This window comes from Mandrillus leucophaeus, unplaced genomic scaffold, assembly GCF_000951045.1.
Source record: "Mandrillus leucophaeus isolate KB7577 unplaced genomic scaffold, Mleu.le_1.0 Scaffold1443, whole genome shotgun sequence".
Classification (NCBI taxonomy): Eukaryota; Metazoa; Chordata; class Mammalia; order Primates; family Cercopithecidae; genus Mandrillus; species Mandrillus leucophaeus.
In genome coordinates, this window is record NW_012101414.1 from 328,578 (window position 1) to 353,202 (window position 24,625).

At 40.8% G+C, this 24,625-nt stretch overlaps 1 protein-coding gene across 1 annotated transcript in view; it reads left to right on the forward strand.

Moving 5' to 3' along the window:
• The first annotated feature begins 14,145 nt into the window (after positions 1-14,145).
• The window catches only part of LOC105535312 (membrane-spanning 4-domains subfamily A member 6A), an 11,325-nt gene continuing 845 nt past the window's right edge, over positions 14,146-24,625 (forward strand). Inside the window, exons 1-6 of the mRNA XM_011974347.1 lie at positions 14,146-14,704; positions 16,074-16,234; positions 17,740-17,874; positions 19,450-19,506; positions 22,091-22,300; positions 24,550-24,625. The exon at positions 24,550-24,625 is cut by the window's right edge and continues 15 nt beyond it. Coding sequence (XP_011829737.1) covers positions 14,635-14,704; positions 16,074-16,234; positions 17,740-17,874; positions 19,450-19,506; positions 22,091-22,300; positions 24,550-24,625 — 709 coding nt within the window. The 5' untranslated portion in view covers positions 14,146-14,634. The remainder of the gene's footprint in view (positions 14,705-16,073; positions 16,235-17,739; positions 17,875-19,449; positions 19,507-22,090; positions 22,301-24,549) is intronic.

Consider the following 24,625-nt stretch of genomic DNA (forward strand, 5'->3'; position numbering starts at 1 on the left):
TATTATTACATCCCCAAATTTATTAATATAATCACCTAAAATATAGTTCCTATTAAAATTTCCTCCATTATCCCCAAATTATCTTTACATAAACTTTGGGGATAAAGGAGGGGATTATGTGTTTAGATGTAAATAAACACATAAATTATGGTTCACTCATACATTTGGTTCTCCTGTCCTTTGAGTCTCCCATAATCTACTCTTAGAGAAGCTTCTGACCATTTTTTTGTTGTTTGGTTTCGTATTTTTTTTAGCCTTTTATGACATTTTTTTTTTGAGACAGAGTTTTGCTCTTGTTGCCCAGGCTAGAGTGCAGAGGTGCGATCTCAGCTCACTGAAACCTCTGCCTCCCGAGCTCATGCGATTCTCCTGCCTCAGCCTCCCAAGTAGCTGGGATTACAGGTGCCTGCCACCATGCCTGGATAATTTGTTGTATTTTTAGTAGAGATAGGGTTTCACCATGTTGACCAGGCTGGTCTTGAACTCCTGACAGGTGATCCATGTGCCTCGGCCTCCCAAATATCTGGGATTACAGGCATGAGCCACCGTGTCTGGCCCAACTGTTTTATTCAGTCTGGAGCGTTTGTTTTATATAGTACCCCATATCTTGGGCATTTCTTCTTGTTTTTCCATGAGTTCAAGTTAACTATTTTAATAAGAACACAACATAGAGTATATGGTCTACTTATTAACCTTCCCTTGCATCACACAAGGAGGCACATGATAAAAGTTTACTCCAGTTTTGGCGATAGTTACTTTGATCAATTGATTAAGATGGTGTTATCAACTGAATGTTTATGTTTTCCCCAAATTCCTATGTTAAAATTCTAACCCCTAATGTGATGATATTAAAAAGTGGGGCCTTTGAGAGGTGATTAGGTAACTAAGGTGGTGTCCTCATGAATGGGATTGGTGCTCTTATAAAAGAGACCCCAGGCTGGGTGCATCTGGCTCACATCTGTAATCCCAGCACTTTGGGATGCTGAGGCGGGTGGATCACCTGAGGTCAGGAGTTCGATACCAGACTAGCCAACATGGTGAAACCCCATCTCTACTAAAAATACAAAAAATTAGCGGGTTATGGTGGCGGGTGACTGTAATCCCAGCTACTGTGGAGGCTGAGGCAGGAGAATTGGAGAATCGCTTGAATCCGGGAGGCAGAGGTTGCAGTGAGCCAAAATCATGCCATTGCTCTCCAGCTTGGGCAACAAAAGTGAAACTTTGTCTGAAAAACAAAACAAACAACAAACAAAAAAAAAAGAGAGAGAGAGACCCCAGAGAGCTCTCTCATTCCTTTCTACCATGTGAGGACACAGCTAGAAGACAGACATTTCTTGAATCAGAAAGTTGTCCCTCATCAGACGTGAGGATATGCCAGTACTTTGATGTCAGATGCCACTGCCTGCAGAATGGTGGGAAATAAATATTTGTTGTTTCAGTTACCTAGTTTATGGTATTTTTGTTTTAACAGTGTGAACAAAGACAGGTGGTATTCACATGCTATCTTCATTCTAAAGGTACACTTTTAACTTCGTAACTAAAAAGTAATCAGTAGGCTGACACTTTTAAGACAATGTGAATATTATGTTTCCGAACATATTTTCACTGGATGGTTTTAGCATCCATTAAATTTGTCATCTCATCCTCTATTCTCAGCCTAAATGTGTTACTCTACTTTATTACTCAAGTTACAACTGAAAGACAGAAACTTGGATATCAAGCTATAAATGTTTTGCATTTCCTGGGAACACATGATTGTAGCAAACTCTTAGATAAATTGATCCTAATTATGTGTCGATGTTCATTATTCATGAGGAAATTAACCTTGATCTCATGTCAGTTCATGGCATGATTTAAACCATCCATGTATCTTAGGTAAGTCAATGTTTCCCCATGTAGCCGAGGTGCTAAGTGCAAGTATTAACTTATTCAGAATACCATCAACCTTGTCAAAACCATAAAACTGCTATCTCTTTATTAGTTGACCCAAATTAATGATTTGGACAGAGATGTTTCAAGACATTTTGAGATACAAACCATTAAACAAATATACCAAATAAAATACAAGAGACAAATAGAAAGCAATTGATCTGAGGCTATTATTTATATAACAAATAAGGTTTTATCATGTTAGAAACACCCACAGAGCCGCAGAGATCAGCCAGAGCTGGAGGACTCTTTCTAACTGTTGATTCCTCCTCCTCACAAAGAGTCACACACTTCATTTTGCTTAATTGTCGGTTTGAGGACAATGTTTCCTCCTTTCTTTCTTTCACACTTCCCTGTTTTCCTCCATTATAGAAAGAAACTTCTCACTTATGTATGAGAAATCACAGTCACTTTTATGAAATAGTTTATGCTGAACATTAGCCCTTCCTTCTCTGAATCCTTTGAATGCTGGAATAGTTGCCAAGTTGTGTTTTCAACTGAAGACGTCCTATTGCCCAATACTAATTTATTCAATGGAAATTATAAGAAAAATTAAAATTCTTACAAGCACATAAATATTTTTTTCTTCTCTATTCCAGCCATTTAGGAACTTCTTAGTTCTTTGCTTAAGATAATATATGCAAAAGGAGATGCTGCTTACCAGCTTCTAGCTTTTGTTTTCCAGCAATCCAAAGAATAATATCTCACTAGAGATTTTACAATAAATGCTTCAGAAAGATATATCAAAAGGGAAGAGTTCCTAGTATATGGGGTACGAGAGGTATCATGGAATGGAAGGGATAACATGATAATTAAGAAAAGCACAGATGTCCTTACAGAATAGAAAATTTTCTGGTCCTAAAAGAGAGGAGTTGGAAAGTGGGTAATGAAGGCTGAGATGCAGATGGGACCTGAGAAACAGGGCTAGCTGGGAAACAAAAACACAAATAATTGTTTTGGGTCCAAAGAGTTAAGGCCTTCTTATTCTCTAAGGAGAGATCCTTGGAACTAGAAAGGCCAGAGAGACAGACTTGCTCATGGACCTGCAGGAATAAAATATATTTCACGGAGAATGTGCACAGGGAGTTGTATGTATACTTAGAGGAACTCCAAAATTTCTCTCCAACCCCTTGTTGTCAAACATAAGCATCTGTTTTTGAGTTCTGACATAGGAACTTGGGATAACTAGATGACCTCTCAGCACAATAGGCTCTAGCAATAGGAAACTGACTTGAGTGTCATCAGCAAGGTGATGGAATAGGAAGCCTCAGGCCCTCATTTCCCCATGGAGAGACTGACTTGACAACAATGTATGAACTACATTGCCTTTGTGAGAACTCCAGAAACTAGTTAAGAAGTTGTAGCACCTTAGGTGAATGTAAAGCCAGGAAAAGATGCATCAAAATGGGGAGAAAATGTTGTCGCATTTTACTCATCCCAGCCACTCCTTCACTCTGGCACAATGCGACTTGATCTACAGAAAACATTAAAGTCCCAGTGGAACAGGAATTAAAAGAAATTAAAAACTGTGTAAGCAAAAACTCAGTTGTATGTAAAAAAAGCCCAATTCCCCTTAAGGAAGGGAAAGGGCTGGAGTCCTTTAAAATTAACTGCCTGTTTTTCTTTCTGAAGCTAGTGAACCTTATCTCTCCCTTTCCCAGGCATTGTGAAGACTCTGTTTCCCCAGCTGTGCAACTGCAAGGTCACTAGGCAGATAATCTCAAGTCATAAAACATAATGTTCCTTGAAAAGGAAGAAATGATGTAATGCATGTCTTAATTAAATAACTGTCTTTGTTTCTCGCTTCTGTAATATGCTCACCCCTGCACAGATCTCCCCGCAACCCACAAAATGCTTAAAAGTTAACCAGACTCTTTGTTCAGGGCTCAGTCCTTTGGATGTTAATCTGACTGGGTTGGTGCACCTAAACAATTAAATAATTCTTCCTCAACCCCTCGGTCTCTCCAATTACTTAATTATCCTGCTGCACCAGGTTCTCCCTTAAAGAGGCAAGAGGAGTAGACCATGAGTCCAGCATTCTGGGTTTTGTGGCGACTACCCAAGGTACTGGTTTCTGTCTTGCCTGACTCAGTGCAAAGTTGAATGTCATATTGTGAGCCTCTGAGAACAAAGGCAAGCACCCTGTTTCAGCACTAGGGAGACTGTAGTACTGCAGGCAGACACCAGGGGGAGAAAGAGGAAGAAGCAGGCAAAACCCTTTTACTAGGAAATTACACACACATATCCCAAAAAAGTTTGAAGGGCCCCCAGAATCTCTAACTATGCTAACCGATAAAGGTCTTCCACTACATGAAGTCAGTTTGTAATTACTGGAAAAGGTCGGTGTGTTTTTCAGATGCCCAAATCTCAATAAAAGATCACAAGGCATACAGAGAAGCAAGAAAACATGGCCCAACTAAAGGAACACAATACATCTCCAGAAACTAAAGAAATAAATATCTATGAGTTACATGATCTTGTAGAGATATTGGTACACTCATATTTATTGCAGCATTATTAATCATAGCAAAGAGGTGGAAGCAACCCAAATGTCCATCAATGGATGAATAAAGAAAATATGCTATATACATACAATGAAACATTAATCAATCTTACAAAAGAAGGAAATCCTATCATGTGCTACAGCAAGAATGAGACTTGGAGATCTCATGCTAAGTAAAATAAGCCATTACAAAAAGACAAATACTCTGTGATTCCTCTCATATGAGGTATCCAAAGTAGACATGTAGCAGGACAAGTTGCAGGCAAAACCCCTCAGACACTGAGTTAAAGAAGGAAGGGCTTTATTCGGCCAGGAGTTTTGGCAAGACTCACATCTCCAAAAACTGAGCTCCCAGAGTGAGCAATTTCTGTCCCTTTTAAGGGCTTACAACTCTAAGGAAGTCTACATCAGAGGGTCAGGATTGATTGAGCAAGCAGGGGGTATGTGACTGGGGGCTGTGTGCACCGGTAATCAGAACAGAACAGAACAAGACAGAGATTTTCATAGTGCTTTTCTATACAAAATGTCTGGAATCTATAGATAACATAACTGGTTAGGTCAGGGGTCGATCTTTAACCAGGCCGAGGGTGCGGCGCTGGGCTGTCTGCCTGTGGATTTCATTTTTGCCTTTTAGTTTTTACTTCTTCTTTCTCCGGAGGCAGAAATTGGGCATAAGACAATTTGAGGGGTGGTCTCCTCCCTTATTCCCCCACTTTGAGAATCTCACTCATTAGTGGGAGTTCTCACTTTCATTTTCACTACCCGTGTCTTCTTGCAAGACAGATCGATAGTGATTCACATAGTACACTTGCGCTGAAGCATTTTGGGGAACTAAGGTAGCGATTAAGCTTTTTATCTTTTGAAGAAGTACAGGTAGCAAACAAGGAAGCAGTAAGCAGATTTCTATTACTATTATAACTCCTGTTATAAGAGTTTTAAATCGTTCTAGCACTGGGAACCATTTTCCAAACATGGCCCCAGGATCAAATCCACGCCACACTTGCACAGGCACATGTGCCAGTTTTGTCATATTTCTAACTATGTCTTCAACTGCTTGCCCTTGATCATCTATGTGTAGACAGCAATTAGTAAGGTTAAATTTCCCACAGACCCCTCCTTCAGCTGCTAGCAAGTAGCTAAGAGCCAATCTATTTTGATAGATACCATTTCTCAACTGAGTTTCTTGCCAGGCCAGAATAGTCAAGGCTCTGCCAGTCTTATTAGTGCTTATTTCTAAGACAGCTTGTAGCTGTATGATTCGGTTGAGAATGTAAATGGGGGTCCAGTATCTCCATGAGCCATCTTGTGTCCAAGTAGCAGGCCCATAATATTATATGATTCTCTCAGGGGGCTATTTATTATCTTTCCAATTTCCTATAGCTATGCTTCTCTTTTTGCGGGAAGCATAGACAGGGAAGCCCAGGAGTTCACCTGTCTTTATGGGCAGTAGGGAGAAAGATGGTTTAATAGTGCCAATAACACTACCTGCCCACTGGTTGGGTAATTTGGCATAAGGCCTATGCCCACATAACCAGTATAATCCAGTGGGGGCTGTCCAGTCCTGGTGGTACTCCGGGTGGGTCCACATGGTTTGCAACTTTGGGAATTTACTATATGGATTTTTCTTAGTGTGGTTTGAACTCCACTAGGTGGCTGTTTTTGTAGTATTATTATACAGTTTTGCCCAAGGCAACTGAGTCCTCCCACAGGAAGGGTGAAGTCCTTCCCCACTCTTGCTATACAGTATTGTCTAATGATTGAGGCTTTTAAGACCCAGAAGTTATCAGGGTGATTTTCTTGAGCCGGGAATTTATCAGGAACTGGGTCTGTAGGTACTGATTCTCAGGCTTCCCATGGCCATTGATCTCCCATTATAGTTCCTCCACATACATAACATGAAGTGACATTGAGAGGCTGGGCTACATGCTCAGCTAATTGCAAGAACAAATTTCTTGTTTTTCCTGGAATTTCTGGTGCTGGCACATTCAGTTCATCATAGAAATTTGAAATACTGGCTCTGGAGAGCATTTATAAACTTCTTCTCAAACTACAATATTTACTCAAGGATCCAGTCCAGCCCCATCGATTTCTAGGGTTACATGCTCCCCTGTTTTCCAGCGAGGATCAAGGGGGTTGGTTATTCCAAGTTTTAAGGGGTTACACTGACCACTGGTACAGGAAGGGCCACTTTTCCTTTTCTGAAGGTGGACAGGATTTTTTTTCATTGTTTATCCAAGTAGCCTAAATGACACAAGACCTGTATCCACATTTATTTTCACACAGTCCTAATTCATGACAAATGTACTTATTTTTTGTCATATAGCTCCTTTTTTAATTAAGAGAACCACATCCTATTTCTAACTTATTACTATTAATGACAGCACAGGCATCAAATTTTAAGGTGACTTGTTTGGGAAACTCTTTTTCTTCTGTTTTGGCTAACACTTTACTCATATCGTTTATGAGGCCCCACGAGTCCTCAGTCCTTAATCTTATTTCAAAAACTGTGGTCATGGGAGGCTCAGATGGGTCATAACATGCATCAGGTTGGTCATTTCCTGGGTTACGTACCTTGTGTAGAATAACATTATACAAACAAGTTCTTTTTAGAGTTCCAGTACACTTATAATAACCATAAAATAATAGGACTGTAACAACTTTTTGTCCTACCTCGGTGACTTGATGTATACACTGGGAACAGTCCTCAGTCTGAGGAAGGTCAGTTGAAGTCCTTACTGTACAAGTCCAAATTTTAAGGAAAATGAGTACCACGATGAGTTGTCTCATGCTTTGGCCATGCATGGACCAGTCAGCTTCCGGGTGTGACTGGAACAGGGCTTCTTCAGAGTCACTTTGCAGGGATTGGCAAAGCTGCTCCCGTCCACATACAGCTCACAGTCTACTGATGTTCAAGGATGGTCTTGGAGGTTGGGACCACTAGAATAAACTGAGTCCAATACCTCTACAGTTATGTTCAGCTGAGCTCTCTGATACTGAGAGCAAGGTGGCGGGGTTTAGGGTGTTGCAAACTTCAATGGTTATGGGGATTTTCACATAGCAAGCTTTGTTACTTGGTTAATCTAGCATTTGCTAGCCAATGATGTCCTTTGGTATTAATCAAAGTTACCACAGCATGGGGGATCTTTATATTCAGGTTTTGCCTAAGGGTTAGTTTATCTGCTTCTTGTACTAACAGGGCCATTGCTGCCAGGGCCCTTAGACATGGAGGCCAGCATTTGGAAACCCCATCTAGTTGTTTTGAGAGACAGACCACTGGCCTTGGCCAGGGTCCCACAGTCTGGGTTAAAACTCTAACTGCCATATAGAGTATAAAGGGTTTTGTCAGGTCAGGTAGCCCCAGGGATGGGGCCGATGTGAGTTTTTCTTTTAACTCATGAAAAGCTCGTTGCTGTTGGTTGTAATAGATGTAGTTTATCCAATCTGCATTTTTATTAACTGTTATCTACTAAAATATTAACTTAAATCTTGCAGCTATTTGATTTCAAGCTTTAAATTGATCTGGTATTCCCTGTGGGAATCCAATCACATCTAAATAGATGTGAGAGTTGAAAGATCCATAAGGGGCTTCTCTCGCTGTACGATGTCTTAATTTTCCTCCCTCTGGTTGATGAAATGCCAGGGTGAAAGGGATAGCCAATTGGACTAAAGTACAAGTGCCACTCCAGTTATTTGGCAGAGTGCCCAGTAAAGGTCCACCACAATACCACCACACATCCGCTGGGGGATGAACAAGGGCTGACTGATTGATAAGCTCTTGAAAATTCTTAAGCTCATCGCATCCCTTCAGGTCTCCAAGGAATGCTAAGTTTCCTGAGAGACACAAAGTGAACTTAGTGTTGGGAGATGGAAGCTGGATGACCCTCGGGGGCTGACCCGCAGCGTGCCAGACTTTGGGATATAGCAGAGAGAGCTTGGCACAACTTATTACTCCAGGCTGTAGAATCCTGGAAAAGAGCTTCCATGCAGCCCACTCCTGGTCAAATGGAGGACCACCTTAGTGGAAAGGGGACAATCTGGGCCTTTGGCCTGCCATGTGCACAAGCATAACAATTGCTTTTGTTTAACATGTGGAGGGAATATTTGATCCATTTCAACCAGGCATTTGCATCTTGGTATCCTGTCTTAATTGCCAAAATTTGTTTTAAGTCTGTAACTTCCATGATTCTCTACTAAAATGAATGTATGATTTTAGGAAATTACAAAAACCAGTTGGGGCAGTCCATCCTTGCTCTTTAGACATTCACAGATGTTGGACCAACTACAGCACAAAAGCTCTACATTGGGGGGCAAAACTCCTGCTTGACACTGGAGTCTTTATTGAAATTTCTCTGGATTACGTGGTCCTAATTTACTAATGTCCAGTCTGAGGAGAGTCGGGAGAGACAGAGGTACTTTTCTAAAATAGAGAGCTGTCTTTGACTTGGCAAGTCCCCACAGGGTATAACAAGGCAAGCATTAAATGCAATAATTTGAGGTGAAATTGACTTGGTTATGTTAATAACTAGATGGTCAGCAAGAGAGAGAGGAAAGAAGAAAGAGTAATAGAATAGACTAAAGAGTTAAATTTTTATTAGCTTTAGTTTGGTAGGGTTTTCCCCTGGGACTATGGCCCACGACTCTGGAGGGGATGGTGCTTTCTTGACTTGGGTGTGATGAGCCCATCCTTTTTTTTGCTGTACAAACAGCAGTCTTGGTGGTTAGCAGCACAAGGTAGGGTCCTTCCTAGGCTGGCTTGAGTTTACTTTATTTTTTCACCTTTTGATGAGAATGTGATCTTCAAGCTGGTGCTGGTTTACCGGAAATTCTAGGGGTGGTACATTTGCTAAAAGACTTTTAGTTTTGAGGGAAAGGGAAGTGGAATATAAACCAAGTATATAATTTTTAGGAAATTGACCTTTTGTTTTAAATGTGGGGACATCAGCAGTGGACTTTATAGTCCTTAGTGCCTTTCTACTGAGAAATTTCCTTTAGCACCTATTTTTTGTTAGTTTTTAGACCAAAGAAGCCAAACACCATTCTATATTTGACAATGTTTCCTGTATGATTTTTATACCAGGTAAACTAAATTTCACCTTTATATTAGTGTGCTATTAATGTTAAACTTAGTTTTAATAAAACTTTGTAGACATATTTATTTAATTTTTAATGTCGGACCATAAGGTAAGATTTTTATAGACTCTTTTAAACCTTTTATAGTATTTGTTGAAGAGCAGGTTAATGCTTTAAGAAAAATCTGTTGTGTTTTTAATATTCAGTTCACAGAAAAACTGGATTATACCCCTTTGACTTTAGCCAATATGTTTACACACAGAATTTCCTTTACAGTTAATGTTTTAAAACTTACTTAAACCTTCAGAACAATTTTTTAACCTTTTAATGTAGGTAAAAATCGACATTCTTATGCCTCCTTATAATCCTTTTACCAGAGATACATTTTACTTTTCTTATACACCTTGCACATAAACTGTTTTTTCAATAGTTTTACATTCAGGAGGCCAAGTTACTTTTAAATTATACAACATTTCTTGCATAAATTTTTTATGACTTTTTTTTCTTTTTCATGACTTTGCAGACAATTCTTCGACATGCCTCAACTTTCTGACTTACTACAAACATTTCTTTAACAACCAGTTAATTTATTTCAGGACAAGAATTTACCATATAACATTCTTTTTACATAAATTCTGTCCCCCTTTTGTCCCTTTATTTTTTTTTTGAAGATAACCATTCTTTTCCAAAGCAAATTTCCTTTATGTCTGTTGTCTAGACTGTCTAAGGCCACAAGATTAGAAGTTACTATAATACATGTTACACTGTTAACTTTTAGCAAATTTTACTTTTGTTGAAAACCTTGTAAGTTTGGGATTTCAATTATCCTTTGCTATTAATAAGACATTGTTTAGTCCAAATTAACTTAGAATTGGTATAGATGGCTTTTTTTTTCCTTCAATTACCCAGGAGGAACCATCCATCATCCTGTCCTGAAGGGAGTTCCTCCTAGGTCTGGTTGGACCTTTATATGGTAATTAAGATTTAGATCCCCTGTTAGGAAACCTGCTGGGTTAAGGGAATTTTCAGTGGTTAATGTTAAATCTTTTTTTTCCTTAGGATACTTCTGAACTGATGAGGTGTGCTTACAATGAGGTTTCCTCTAAAAGTTATTTTTCTACTTTCTTGTGTTAGCAAAGCAGTTGCCACTACAGATTGAATGCATTTGGGCCATCCACAGATTACTAAGTTAAGGGTTTTTTATAGGAAGGCTACAGGTTGTCAACAGCCTCAGTGCTTTTGGGCTATGCCCTTGTTTACACTTACAACAAGGTGGTATTGGAATGTTGTAGGGTCACAGAGAAGACCTTCAATTATCAATTATAGATTTTAAATTTACCCTGGCTTTTAAATGAATAGGGTACACTGTTTTTTTCTTAACTACTTGTATATCTCTTTCTTTCTCTCTTTAACTTTCTGTCTCTTTCTCTTTGACTTTCCTTTTGCCTCTCTTTCTCACTCTCTCTCTGCCGCTCTCTTTCTCTTTCTCTCCTTGACTCCCTCTTTGTCTCTCTGTCTCTTCCTCTCTGTCTCTTCCTCTCTCTCTCTCTCTGCTGGTCTTTCCTTGCCTCTGCCAGCCGTTATGCTGCTGTTCTCTTAACCACTGTGGATGGGTGGGGGTGGGGGGGACAGTGGGGTCTAAAACCAGCTGTAACCAAGTGTCTATGTACGGGAACCGGTCTGGGTGCCCTGGCTTATAAGTTACCTTGTGCCATACCTTTGAAACAAGGGACCTGTCCAGGCTTCCTTCTGATGGCCAATCCACCTCTAATACTGGCCAGTCTATTTCACACAAAGTTCTAAGTTTTGCTGGTGTCATAGTAACACTGTAATCTTCCTTAAATCTTTTCTTGAAATTTTTCAATAGAATTCCTAGTCGGGTGGGCTTACTTTGTGCCTGACCCATGTCTCCTTGAGACAAAACACCACGCTCACACCACACACACACTACAAAACAAAGAATCGGTAAAAAGGGCACACACACACTTTTACAGTTTACACCAAAGCAGAATCAAAACCAAAATCAGAGTATCAAGAAATCCAAGCCAGGTCAAAACCAAAACCAAAGTATCAAGCAATCCAAGACAAGTCAAAAACAAAAACCAAACTGCCAGTACAGGCACGTCATGGGTGATTGGACCACACTTCCACTCAAATGGAGTGGGCAAGTTCCAAAGACCAGTCTTATCAAGTTTCAGATGTCCAGACTTCAAGTGCCTGCTCCTTCCCAGTGTTCAGCCACTGCTTTGATCCTCTGCTAGGGCCTACCACACGCTGCTCTGGCAAGGTGTTCCACCGGGGCAATTGCCTACCTGGGAGCGCTCTCAGGATCCACGTCAGTCAGGCGGGCTGGAGTCTCCTGCAGGGATGCTCCACAGGGGAGGCCTAAGCTGCCTAAGGGGCTGCCTTGACCATCCATTAATCACCTCGCTTCCTGGTCAGGGAACCAAGAAATGAAACAGGACAAGCCACAGACAAACCCCTCAGACACCGAGTTAAAGAAGGAAGGGCTTTATTCGGCTGAGAACTTCAGCAAGACTCACATCTCTAAAAACCAAGCTCCCCGAGTGAGCAATTTCTGTCCCTTTTAAGGGCTTACAGCTCTAAGGGGGTCCCCATGAGAGGGTCATGATCTATTGAGCAAGCAGGGAGTGTGTGACTGAGGGCTGCATGCACTGGTAATCAGAACAGAATAGAACAGGACCGAGATTTTCACAGTGCTTTTCCATACAATGTCTGGAATCTACAGATAACATAACCATTTAGGTCAGCGGTCGATCTTTAACCAGGCCCAAAGTACAGCGCTGGGCTGTCTGCCTGTGGATTTCATTTCTGCCTTCTAGTTTTTACTTCTTCTTTCTTTAGAGGCAAAAATTAGGCATAAGACAATATGAGGGGTGATCTCCTCCCCTAGACACAGAGCAAACATGGAACAGAAAGTAGGGTGGTGGTTAACAGGGGCTAGGAATAGGAAGGACAGGGGTAGTTGTTCAGTGGGTATAGAGTTTCAGTTTTGCAAGATGAAAAAGTTCTAGAGGTCTGTTACACAACAATGTGAACAAAATTAATATTAGTGGTTTGTACACTAAAAAAGTGGTTAAAATAATGAATTATATGTATTTTGTACCACAATTTAAAATTTTAAAAATGAAAGTTGAGAAATTGATTTAAAGAAAACATTGTTTGTTTCTTGCACACCTGCCTTTACACAGAACACACAAAAGCCCTTTTGCTCCTAGGTCAGTAGTTCTCAACATGAATGTGAGGGGATTTTGTTCTCCCTCCATCAGGAGACATCTGACAATATCTGATAATGTTTCTGGTTGTTATGTAGGGTAGGGTTGTGCTGGCATAGGCCAGGGAGTCTGCTAAGCATACTACAGTGCACAGGATAGCCACCTACTACAAAGAATTGCCCAGTCCAAAGTGGCATTAGTAGCTAATTTGAGAAACCTGTCCAAGATCATTAATCAGAATGTGTTATTGATATATCAGTCTTCTCCCCTCTGGTTAGGTTGGTAGAGTTCAGACTCGAAAAAACTGGGAATGTAAAAGGCTGAATGAGTGTAAGCTGAAAGACAAGAGAGAGGAGGAGTCTTGTTTGGAGCTTACTGAAGTCAAAATGGAAAAAAAGGAAGATTGGGGGAGGAAAGACAGTGAACAGACCACTTTTAGGTCAAATTCTTTAGGGTTCTGTACTAAGCACCTTACGCATGTTGTCTCACATAATCCTTAAAACTCAGAAATCATTTTAAGATAAATAGTACAGAGAGTAAAACAGACTGGAGAGGGAGTCTTTGCTTGGGTAGGCAACTTTAACTGGTTTATCAGCACATTTCCCGGAAGGGAAAGGGGGTGTGATTGCTCCTGAAGAGACCCGAGCTCCTTTTTAATCAAAGCTCAGGAGGAGAGCTGCATTCCAGTGTTTCACAGATGCTGTGAGGGTGGCAAAGATGCAGGGCACCCACCGGAAACACAGCCGGCACTCTGTGAAAGGGGAAAGGGCACCAGGAGCGCGGGTGAGCGAGGCTGGAGGTGATTCTGCCCCTCTCCCCAGGCTTTCTGGGTGAGTCCATTCCTCCTCTCAGATTTATTGTTAGAACTTAAGACAATTCAATTACATTTCATAATGTCTGTGTCATTCAGACCCTGAGAACGAATCCAGCCTTCTAAATGGTGTTTCTTAACTCTTTTCTTCAACAGAAGAGTTAATGTGTGGAATGAAGTGCAGAACCCATGGCCCTCTGAGGTGACGGTGATGGTTCAGGTTGTGTTTCTGGGTTCATTCTGGCAGCTCCTCCAAGGAAAGGAGGAAGGAAACTGGCAGCATGGGGCTTTGCCATCGCCCTGGCTGGCTCTGGTTTCCTTGCCTGATACATTGAAGTCAGCTCCCAAAGAATGCCACCCAAGGGTTTGAAGGGGCACAGTGCCTCTGTCCTCACAAAACCAGGCCAGATATGAGTTTGCTGAATTCATTTAGGTCCTGCTGAATCTTTCCCATTTGTTCCTTCTCCATTTCAATATTTCAATACTTCCCTAGAGGAGCCCAACCTTCCTGGAGGGCAAAGATCTGTTGTTAGAGAAAGTAGCAGCCAGAGGAGGAAGAGGACTTCAGGGTAGGCAGCAGTTGGGCAATGAGTATTGAAAGGTTGCTTTCAGCCTGCCAAGACTTGGAGAATTAGAAAAGCAAGACAAAACAAGCAAATACACAAACTGTATATATAAAACAATTTTTTTTTAAATTTTTATGTTCTATATTACTATTATTAGCTATATATTACTGAATGTTCCTTTAAAGCAGTATAGTCATTATTGCTATTATTATTATTATTATGGTTGGTTATATACAATGGAATATTGTTATTTATCTATATTATGATTATTAGCACTATTATTATTATTTACATGTTATTGAAAGCCTCAAAAGCAGCATACGCTTTTTATAAATATTTTTGCTCATGTTTATGACAATTCTCCAGTGTTGGTATTGCTCCTCTATTTAACACATTAGAAAACTGAAGCTCCAAGAACAGACTCGCCTAATAACAGAGAACTTGTACACCTCGAAGTGGCAATTCACACAGAAGGCTCCGTGACTCCCGAACTCTCACAGTTATGAAGTGGTCTTTTTCATGGTTTTTCTGAAGTTACTAGAAGTTTACAGAAAAGGAAGTGCAGGCACATTTCACAAATCTACAGTCTGTAAGTATCACATCCTGTATAGCTGTAAACACTGGAATAAGGAAGGGCTGATGACTTTCAGAAGATGAAGGTAAGTAGAAACCATTGATGGGACTGAGAACCCAGAGTTAAAACCTCTTGGGAGCTTCTGAGGACTCAGCTGAAACCAACGGCCACAGGTAGGTAATGCTGAAAGACTTTTCTCATGTCACCGTTCCCTTGCCGTGACCTCATGAGAGGAGTAATATGACTTGAAACTCCTTGACAGCAGTTAAGAGACACTAGAGCCTTTGGAAATAGAGTGGGCAGATGGAAGGAGTATCTGTTTTTAACTCTGTTTCCGCTGTATTCTGATTGCGTGAACTCAGTGAGTCACTTACCTAAGATTGTGTAATTAATGGGAGTAGAGCTCTTGTCTCTGGGCAGCCTGTGGGTTGAGAATGGTGTAGTGAAAAGGGATCCAAACTGAGCTTAGCAACAAATGCCACAGCCTCGGTGGTCTTTATGCTAAAAAGTGGGGAGGACTGAGGATGCAAGCCTATGTGTTATGACTCCAAGACATGTTCTCATACCACTGCATACAGCTGCTTCTCCAGCCTGAGTAAACTCAGACACAGGTTAGCATTGCCAGATGGGAAAGTAGGAAGAGGTGGCGTGATCTAGAGATTTATGCAAAGGCTTCAGACTCCAGGAAAGCTGTGATCCAAGACTGGTTTTACAGTTTCCCAGCTGTGTGAACCAGGGTGAACAATAAGGGTAACTGCAAATATTTCTTCAGCATTAACTCTGGGCCACACATATGCGCAATATGTATATTATTTGCATTCATAACTTAAACTTTATTTTGCATTTCCTTATTTATTACATGTTTTTACTAACTAACATGCAGAGCTATTGTAAGGATTAAAAGCACTGCAGGATAAAAACTAAGAACATGTCTAGTAAAATATGATAAACATATCTAAGATGAATGCTAATAAATAGTATTATTAGACAAAAAATAAGTAAGCAGAGTTCATTTATGAGTCTGAAAATTCATCAAATATATGGCAATACAGTTGTTGTCCGTAGGACTACGGGAAAGGGAGGTTGCCTTTGTATATTGCAAATTTTGTGTGACCCTTTGCCTCTGGACATTGGGGCCTCTCAAGATTCATGTTGCTGCCACCCTGTGATGTGTTTATTATCGATAATGGACTGTGTCAAACATTATGGAAAAATCCTCATGAAACCAAGGTTGTGTGGTTTTCACTGTTCCATATTATCAGTTTCTTTCTCTAATGGACAGGCCAAGCCTGGACTAATTGGCAAAGACCAAGTTACAGTTTTTGGAGCCAGAACCTGGGAGCTCTGTACTTTTTAAGAGGTAAATCTATTTTTTCTTCCATAGTTGGCAACACCATCATGACATCACAACCTGTTCCCAATGAGACCATGATAGTGCTCCCATCAAATGTCATCAACTTCTCCCAAGCAGAGAAAGCCGAACCCACCAACCAGGGGCAGGGTAGCCTGAAGAAACGTCTACAGGCAGAAGTCAAAGTTATTGGGGTAAATCTAATTCAGAACATGTTGGAGAGGGGTTGGGGGAAGCGGGAAGAGATGATGTATGTCTTGGGACTGGTCATCTGTCCTGAGTGTGGAGACCCTTAAGTTTTGCCAGAAGGACTTTGGAGTAGAAGCCACTTGGAGAAAACTGTCCCAGAACTTTTCCACAAGAGGTTGTCTTAGAAATATATTTTCCCTTATTCTGAATATGAGGAATTCATTTTCTATGTTGTCTTTGTATTTTTACAATACAGTGCTTCTCTATATTTTTTTTTACAAAAGTAATGGTGGTAAATAATTACATATTTTGTGTGTGTGTGTATATATATATATTTCACAATTGCATGCTTAATAATCCACACCGACTTTTTGCAAAGAATTTTACCCTCACTGCAAATTAGAGGAAATATACACCTCCTTTACCTCTTTTCTCCTTACTTTTTTGAGAATGGAAATGATATTCACCTTCTGTTTGCCTCTGCACTTATGTGATCTGAGGTGAGGCACTCCATTTGACTGGATTTCAGGACCTGATGGGACTGGTTTCCTTGCCTCATGTACAATCACGTGGGTTTCTGTGAGGTTCATGTGACATAAGGTCTAGAAAACTTCTTAGTAAATGATATTAGAGCTGTGAATCTCTGAGGTGGACGTCCAGGAGGGAAACTACCTCCTAAGACAGAGCTTCCGTTAGACGTGAGAGCATGCAGTATTTGGTTTCTGTCCCTGTTAGTTTGCTAAGGGTGATGGCTTCTGAATGATGAGAACACACGGACACGTAGAAGGGGACAATGCACACTGGGGCCTTTCGGGGGGTGGATGATGGGAGGAGGGAGAGGATCAGGAAAAATAACTAATGGGTACTGGGCTTAATACCTGGGTGATGAAATAATCTGTACAGCACACCCCCATGACACAAGTTTACCTGTGTAACCAACCTGCACTTTTACCCTTGAACTTCAAATAAAAGTAAAAAATAAAAAATAGAGCTTCCAGAACTTCAGCTTTTGGTTTGTGAACTGCAGTTTCCAAGGAGGTGACCAGAGGGGCAAACTCCACGGCCAGTGGAGTCTGGGAGATGAGGGGAGGGACTTCTGCACCGCCAATCCTGCAGGGAATGTGGGGGCTTTCAGGTGCCCCTTGTTTTCAGGGAGGTAGAAAGCCAGTTAACTAGTCAGGGACTCAGAGGTCCTGAGAACTGGGAAAGGAAATCCCAGCACTTGCTGTGAGCTGGAAGCAGGAGCCATGAGCAGACCAGGACCTGAGAGGCAGAAATGCAGACGCCTTCCTGAGCACCTGCCAGACACCAAGACTGTGGCTTCTGTGGCAGAGCCGCACACCCTCCAGGGTGTCTTTTCATGTTTCTCACTCCAGAGCTTCCACAGGGTTTGTATCCTCACTGGGATCTTGCAGAAAGTGATAATGCATTAGAGCCATGGGAGAGGCAAAAAGGCCCTGTCTTTACAAATGCTGGTTTTCATCCTCAGTCTCCCTTTCTCCTCCCACAGACTATCCAGATCTTGTGTGGTGTGATGGTGTTGAGCTTGGGAATCATGTTGGCATCTGCTTCCTTCTCTCCAAATTTTACCCAAGTGACTTCTACACTGTTGAACTCTGCTTACCCATTCATAGGACCCTTTTTTGTGAGTAGAGTTTCTGAGGAGGGCAGGATGGGGCGAAGACGGGAGGAAGATGACAATAGCTTAGACTTTCCACCTGCCACCTTGCTATGTTTGATCTGCCAGGAGCAAGGAGTCAACAGTGAAGCTTGTTCTCCTGTGTGTGTAGTTCAGGGAGGATTGAGTACGGCAGGATGACAGGGGTTGCCTGATTTTAGATCAATTTCTTATCAGACACAAATAAGCATTTCTTTTTAAGATTATCGTATTTTTCACATTATCATCTTGAGCTATGATGAAGCTAGTGACTTCTCTCCAGGTTTAGGCAAAAAAAAAAAAAAAAAAAAAAAAAAAATTCCATGAATTACAATAAAGTTGGGAAGGAACATTTTATACAAAAAAAAATGAGCATCAATGGAAGACATCATACACTCACAGAGAAACCACACTGTGATCCCCCCATGCTTGTGGGGATCATGGAGGAAGGAAACTTACATCTCTGAACATTTTGAAAATACTTTTACTGCATTGACTGATTCCCGCGTAAGGCTGAGCCGATAGCTATGCCCAGTGATTGACAGGAAATTCCTCTGAAATAGCTGCAAGTCTGGAGTTTCAAAAGAACTTAGTCCTTTTCTCAGAGAACTGCTTTCTCTTAGATGGAGGCTTTCTCATAGTTAAGCTTCCCTTTCATAGATGTTTTTTCCTTCAACTTCCTGCAATTCGGTAGCTATTTGTTTTTCTTACATTTGTGTATTTGATGCACCAAGAAGTCCACCTTTTTGTGTATCTTGTCCATTTTTCTTCTCTTATTAACTAAAGTTACACTTGGATTTGGACTTCATTGGTTTTCCCCAAATGACCTTTTTCTGTTCCAAGATCCATGCCAGGCTACTGTATTACACTACATTACATTTTGTCATGATGTCTCCTCAGGCTCCTCTAGGCTCAGATTTTCCTTTTCCTTGAGGACTTTGATAGATTTGGGTAGTGCTGGCTGAGATTTTTATAGAATGTTCCTAATTTTGGGTTTGTCTGATTTTTTTTTGATGTTTAGAGTGTGGTGATGAATTTTTGGGTGATGATGACGAGGTAAAGCACCATTTTCATCAAGTCGTATCAAGGGTCATGCTACCAACATAATGTCACTGACACAATTAACGGTGATCATGTGTTTGGGGTAGTATTTTCCAGGTTTCTCCTCTGTTAAATTACTACTTTGTTTGTTTGTTTGTTTGTTTTTTGTTTGGTTTTGTTTTTACCATTGCATTCATGTCCTTCCCTAGAGAACATCTTACACCAAAACTGTCTCATTTTATTAAAAAAACAAAAATTCTTTCCTGGCTTTTAAGGTATTTTTTTTGTTTAGTGGGATACTTTTTGTTTATTAGGATATATTTCTGTTATCTTTTTTTTCTGATGCTATCTGAATGTTATATGGACAAAGGGACAAATATATGTCTTTAAATGGAATTTACCTCATTGATTGCTGGGTTCTCAAGGCTTTTCCCATGACAGTTTTCTATAAACATTTTGATAGTGACATTGCAGTTACTCTGTACATGGAAAGTGACCTGACCATTTTCTCTTTTATCTTAGTTTATCATTTCTGGCTCTTTATCAATTGCCACAGAGAAGAGGTTAACCAAGCTTTTGGTGAGTATAAGAACTGTAACTCACAACCCAATGGATGAAAATAAAACTTAGACAGAACTCGTTAAGGCCAGTCTTTCTACTTTGAAAAGTTGAAAACTCAGTTCCAGAGCAGACAGTTGTTAGAGTTAGGAGCCGGGCCTGGATCCTCTGTATCCTTGTTCAGAGCACATTTATCCAATTATTGTACCCTACATCAAAGTCTGCATTCAGAGGATTGTAATATTCCCTCTGCCCATGCCGAAGAATCTATCACAGAGAAATTGTGCCTGTTTATGATGTCCTTTTGGTGACAATTGGCCTTCAAATTCAGGTTTTCAGTGGCAAGGAAGCTGACAGTGTTATAAAGAGGTCTATTGGTTGGGGTCCACTCTTTAAGCCCAGGTGTTACAACCCTTGAAAAAAAATGAGTCAAAGTTTTGTTCATGTGAGGTATCCAAAGTAGACACAGAGGCTGCTATAGTATACTACATTACATTTAGGCATGATGTCTCCTCGGGCTCCTTTAGACTGTCTCAGATTTTCCTTCTCCCTGAGGACTTCAGTCGTTTTGGGTAGTGCTGGCTGAGTGTAGTCTTTCATCTATCTCACCAGAAGGATAATACTTTTATTTTGTTTGAGTATAAATTCTTGCACCCTAAAAAGTTGTCCCTAGTCATTTGTGTTGGCTAAGAAAATAAAAAGCTTTACCAGTCTTTAAGCCTTATTCCAGCAAAAACTAGAGTTGGAAGTGGCAAGGAGATAAAGGCTGGATTATAGGGAGAATCTTCTCTTGTCTCTAAAGTTTCATTAAGTCTTCACTCAATCCATTATCCCTCAAGGGGCTGATGTGAGAGAACGTCATATGATGCAATTGCACCAAAACTCAATTTAGAAGCTCTGGCTACAAAAATCTCCCAAAGTCAGCAAGGAAGTGAGAAAGAGTGCCCAGAAAAATGCCAATTCTTTTTCTCATCAGTATTTAGAGATTATTATTTGGACCCCGCAGTTAGACTCTGAACTACTAACTAGATCTGTGCTGTTTAATTTAACTTTCTATGATGATGGAAATGCAATGTAACTTTCTATGATGAGGGAAATGCACTACAGCTGCACTGTACAACATAGCAGTCACATGGGGCTGTCGATGATGTGAAATACAAATGGTGCAACCGAATAAAAATTTCTCTTAATTTTACTTTAAATATAGATAGTCCATGTGGCTATTGGCAACCACACTGAGTAGCCTGGCACAAACTTTTAGTGCTTTCAAACTTTCAGGAGGAAATAGATGGGCCTTTTATTCCAGAGAACAATCCCACAGTGAACATGCAGGAAGCTCAAGGATGCAGGATGTGATCTCAGGGTGGGCTCACACTCACCAGAAACATCGAGGCTTTAGTGAGTTCTGCTCTTGTCACACATTGTACCAGCCCTTTTTGAGACTGAAGAAGAGTGCCATCTCAAGACAAATCTAGCTTATTCTAAGAAATATATACTCTAGGCATCAAGACTACTACTGGCTACCAGGAGGCCCAGGAGTATACCCTTTAGTCATTATGTTGGGAAATTGGGGTCCCAGAGCATCAACTGGTGAGTTTCTAAAAGAAGAAGTGCCCATGTGGGATTAAGTAACCCTCTACTGTACAGCTGTGGGGTGTGCCGTGGAGCCTGCCTACCTGTAACTATAGCTTTCAGAATGCTCTTAGCTCAATTCTCTTTTCTGTGTGAGTTGGAGTAAAGGAAGTCACTTCTGAGGTCAGTTTATTTACTCCCTTCACTTCATAAATGTAGAAATGAGAACCAGAGTGGGAAATAAAACCAAGGAACTGATAACCCAAGGGAATAAGCCAAGGCAAGTCTAGTACTGTGACCTCAATATTCTGACCTCCAGTTCAGACCTTTTTCTTATACCTCCCACTGCCTCCCACACATTACACCATCCTTGGGCTGCACCTAGACCTCTGCCCACAGTCACCCCATGCTGCGCTCAGTGTGGCCAACCGTGTGCCTGCCCAGGTTCCAGGGCCTGCCTGAGACTAAGAACCACCCCCTCACTCATCTCTGAGAGGTGTGCTTTTGAGAGAGGCAATGGGCATGCAAGAGTGAACTATTAGGTTGGTGCAAACATAATTGTGGCTTTACAGCAAAAATAGCAGTTACTTTTGCACCATGCTAATACATGATCTGCCTTTTCCGTGTAGCTGATGCTTCCACCAGGGGTTTTTGAGTTGAGTGAGAGAGAAACTGCATCTGGTACATTGCCACCTTTGCTTTGGGTCACGCTCTCTTGGTAATGTTGCAGGGAAAGCCTCATGAAGGCCCTGCTATCTGTCCTGGGGAAAGAATTTAGGAGAGTAACATTCTCTACCACACCACTGAGATCCTGCTTAAGGGGAACCAGTTCATATGTTCATTCGTTCAGCCAAGATGTACCTCGGAGATTGAGAGATTTTTGCTGTACACTGGAGAGGCATACAGCAATAAATGATTAATCCCAGACCTCCTGAGGGGACAGATAAGGGAATAACTTACAATTTAATGGCAAAGACATATAAGAAATTTATGGGTCATTAGCAATGATCCTTACCCAGCATTTTTCTTTCAGGTGCATAGCAGCCTGGTTGGAAGCATTCTGAGTGCTCTGTCTGCCCTGGTGGGTTTCATTATCCTGTCTGTCGAACTGGCTGCCTTAAATCCTGCTTCCCTGCAGTGTGAGTTGGACAAAAATAATATACCAACCAGAAGTTATGTTTCTTACTATTATCATGATCCACTTTATACCATGGACTGCTATACAGTCAAAGCCAGTCTGGCTGTAAGTATTTTAGATGGGATGTTCTAATTTTATGAGGTATTCAAAAGCCTGGATTTCTTGTTATTCCTTCTTTTGAAAATCTCTCTATTGGTTCTGGTTTGGGCATCTGGGGGAAGGTCAGGATTATGTAAATCAAAGGGGACTACATGGATGAGACTAAGGTGATTACATAGTAATAGGGTGGAATTGAAAATGTTAAATAAGGTTGATGATGAAAAAATAAAACTTATTGTTTGTAGAGGTTCTTAATTATCAAACTAATCCAATTTTGGAAGCATAAATTATGAGTTTATCAAACTGAGAATTTTGGTACATGGAATGGTGAATTAAGAATGGAAACAGCAGAAGGACCCAGGAGATCAGAATATGCCAACAAGGGAACCCAGTATGTGTGTGTGGTAAGGAGTGAATTTGGTTTGAGAAGACATCAGATTCAGTACTAAGAAAAAGAGAATAGGAAATATGGGGATAGAAGATAAGGGCTGCTTCTTCTGATGATCACAATAATGAATACTACTGATCAGGTGAGAATGCAATATTATTGTTGCTTTTTGTTATAGCTGAAAGAAGTATGATATATTAAATCAGGAGATAAGAAATATAGGGAGATGGAGAGTGTAATTGAGAATGATTGCGGGAGAATTCTATCTCTTTGGAAGAAGAAAAACAACGAAGTTTGGCTAACAGAAATAATATGTCTGCAGTTGAAAGATTAAGGGGCATGTGCACAGTCAGCAACACATTGAGAAAAAAACAGACAACATAAGAGTAAAGAGATGGCTGGGCGCAGTGGCTCATGCCTGTAATACCAGCATTTTGGGAGGCCATGGTGCATGGATCACGAGGTCAGGTGTTCAAGACAAGCCTGGCCAAGATGGTGAAACCCTGCCTCTACTAAAAATACAAAAATTAGCCGAGCATGGTGGCGGGCACCTGTAATCCCAGCTACGTGGGAGGCTGAGGCAGAGAATTGCTTGAGCCTGGGAGGTGGAGGTTGCAGTGAACTGAGATCGCGCCACTGCACTCCAGCCTGGGTGACAGAGCGAGAATCCATGTCAAAAAAAAAAAAGAGTAAAGAGATTGCAGTATATTTGTTGTCCTGCAATCATAAAAATGAGATAAGCCAGGAGCTCAACTGGAAGATGGACAGATAGAAAGGTCTGGAGAAAGTCATGTTTGTACAGCACTCACTATAAAGAGGGCCTTGCTCCCAAGGTAACGGTATAATGAGAAAAAGTACAAGTAAATCAGGCTGACACTAAATGGTACAGATTAACACTGGGTGCAGCCAATTCCACTTGGGAAAAATTCTGAAGAGAAATTTCAGAGAAATTTGGTAGTGAAAAAGTATAAATTTATGATACATTGGAAATAAGAGAGATTCTGTTGAGCCTGCTTGCTGGAACAATTTCTAGGTAATGGAAAAAAGTTATATCTTCTCTTTAACTGTGTGTAAATACCACAAACCAAAAGTTCATGTGATCAAATTATCTCCCTTTATTATCAGATGGTCAGTTCTGCACAAAGAATGTCTCAGGACAGAAATGGTAGAACCCCTCCTTGTGAGTTGGTGTTGGTGATTAGCAATTCTGGCAGTTTACTACCTTCATGGATTTTTTCTAAGCCTTCCAGCCACACACAAAAAAAGCAAAAACATAAAAAACAACAAAGAAACCATAAGAAAAATCAAGAAGAAATCCAAAGGAGTTCAGATACATAGACAGGGATGTCAATACTGAATTTTACAAAGGACTTGTACAGTCAAAGCCTCCTTGATCCTTACAAATCTCTGAGAAAGAAATGTTAGTAAGCATGTTTGATACATGAGGAAACAGAGAAAGACAGAGACTTATCCAGGCTTACACAGCTACTAAGCAGTAAAGGTGAGACTGGAACGGAGCTACTGATTCTCAGTCCTGGGAGTTATTACACCACTCTGCTTTCTTGCCGAGTAAACAATGTCATCAGAACTATCGATGTCTCAGAGAAGTAAGAAATAAGTGTATGAAGTAGATTCATTGATTTAGTTACTATTCATCTCCCTTTCTCCTCTCAAGGAAATGAATGAGTTAAGGGGTTGAATTAAGACAATTGTGAGGTGTGGGAGGAGCAGTTTTATTTTCCTGATGGTGTCCTTTCTTTGTTCTCTAATGGTTGAGGAAGTCTTCATCTGTATGGTCACCTCTCAACTAGGCATGAAGGCTTCAGCTGATCTAAGCACCACCAATCTTTTATTTCTTGACTTTCAGGGAACTCTGTCTCTGATGCTGATTTGCACTCTGCTGGAATTCTGCCTAGCTGTGCTCACTGCTGTGCTGTGGTGGA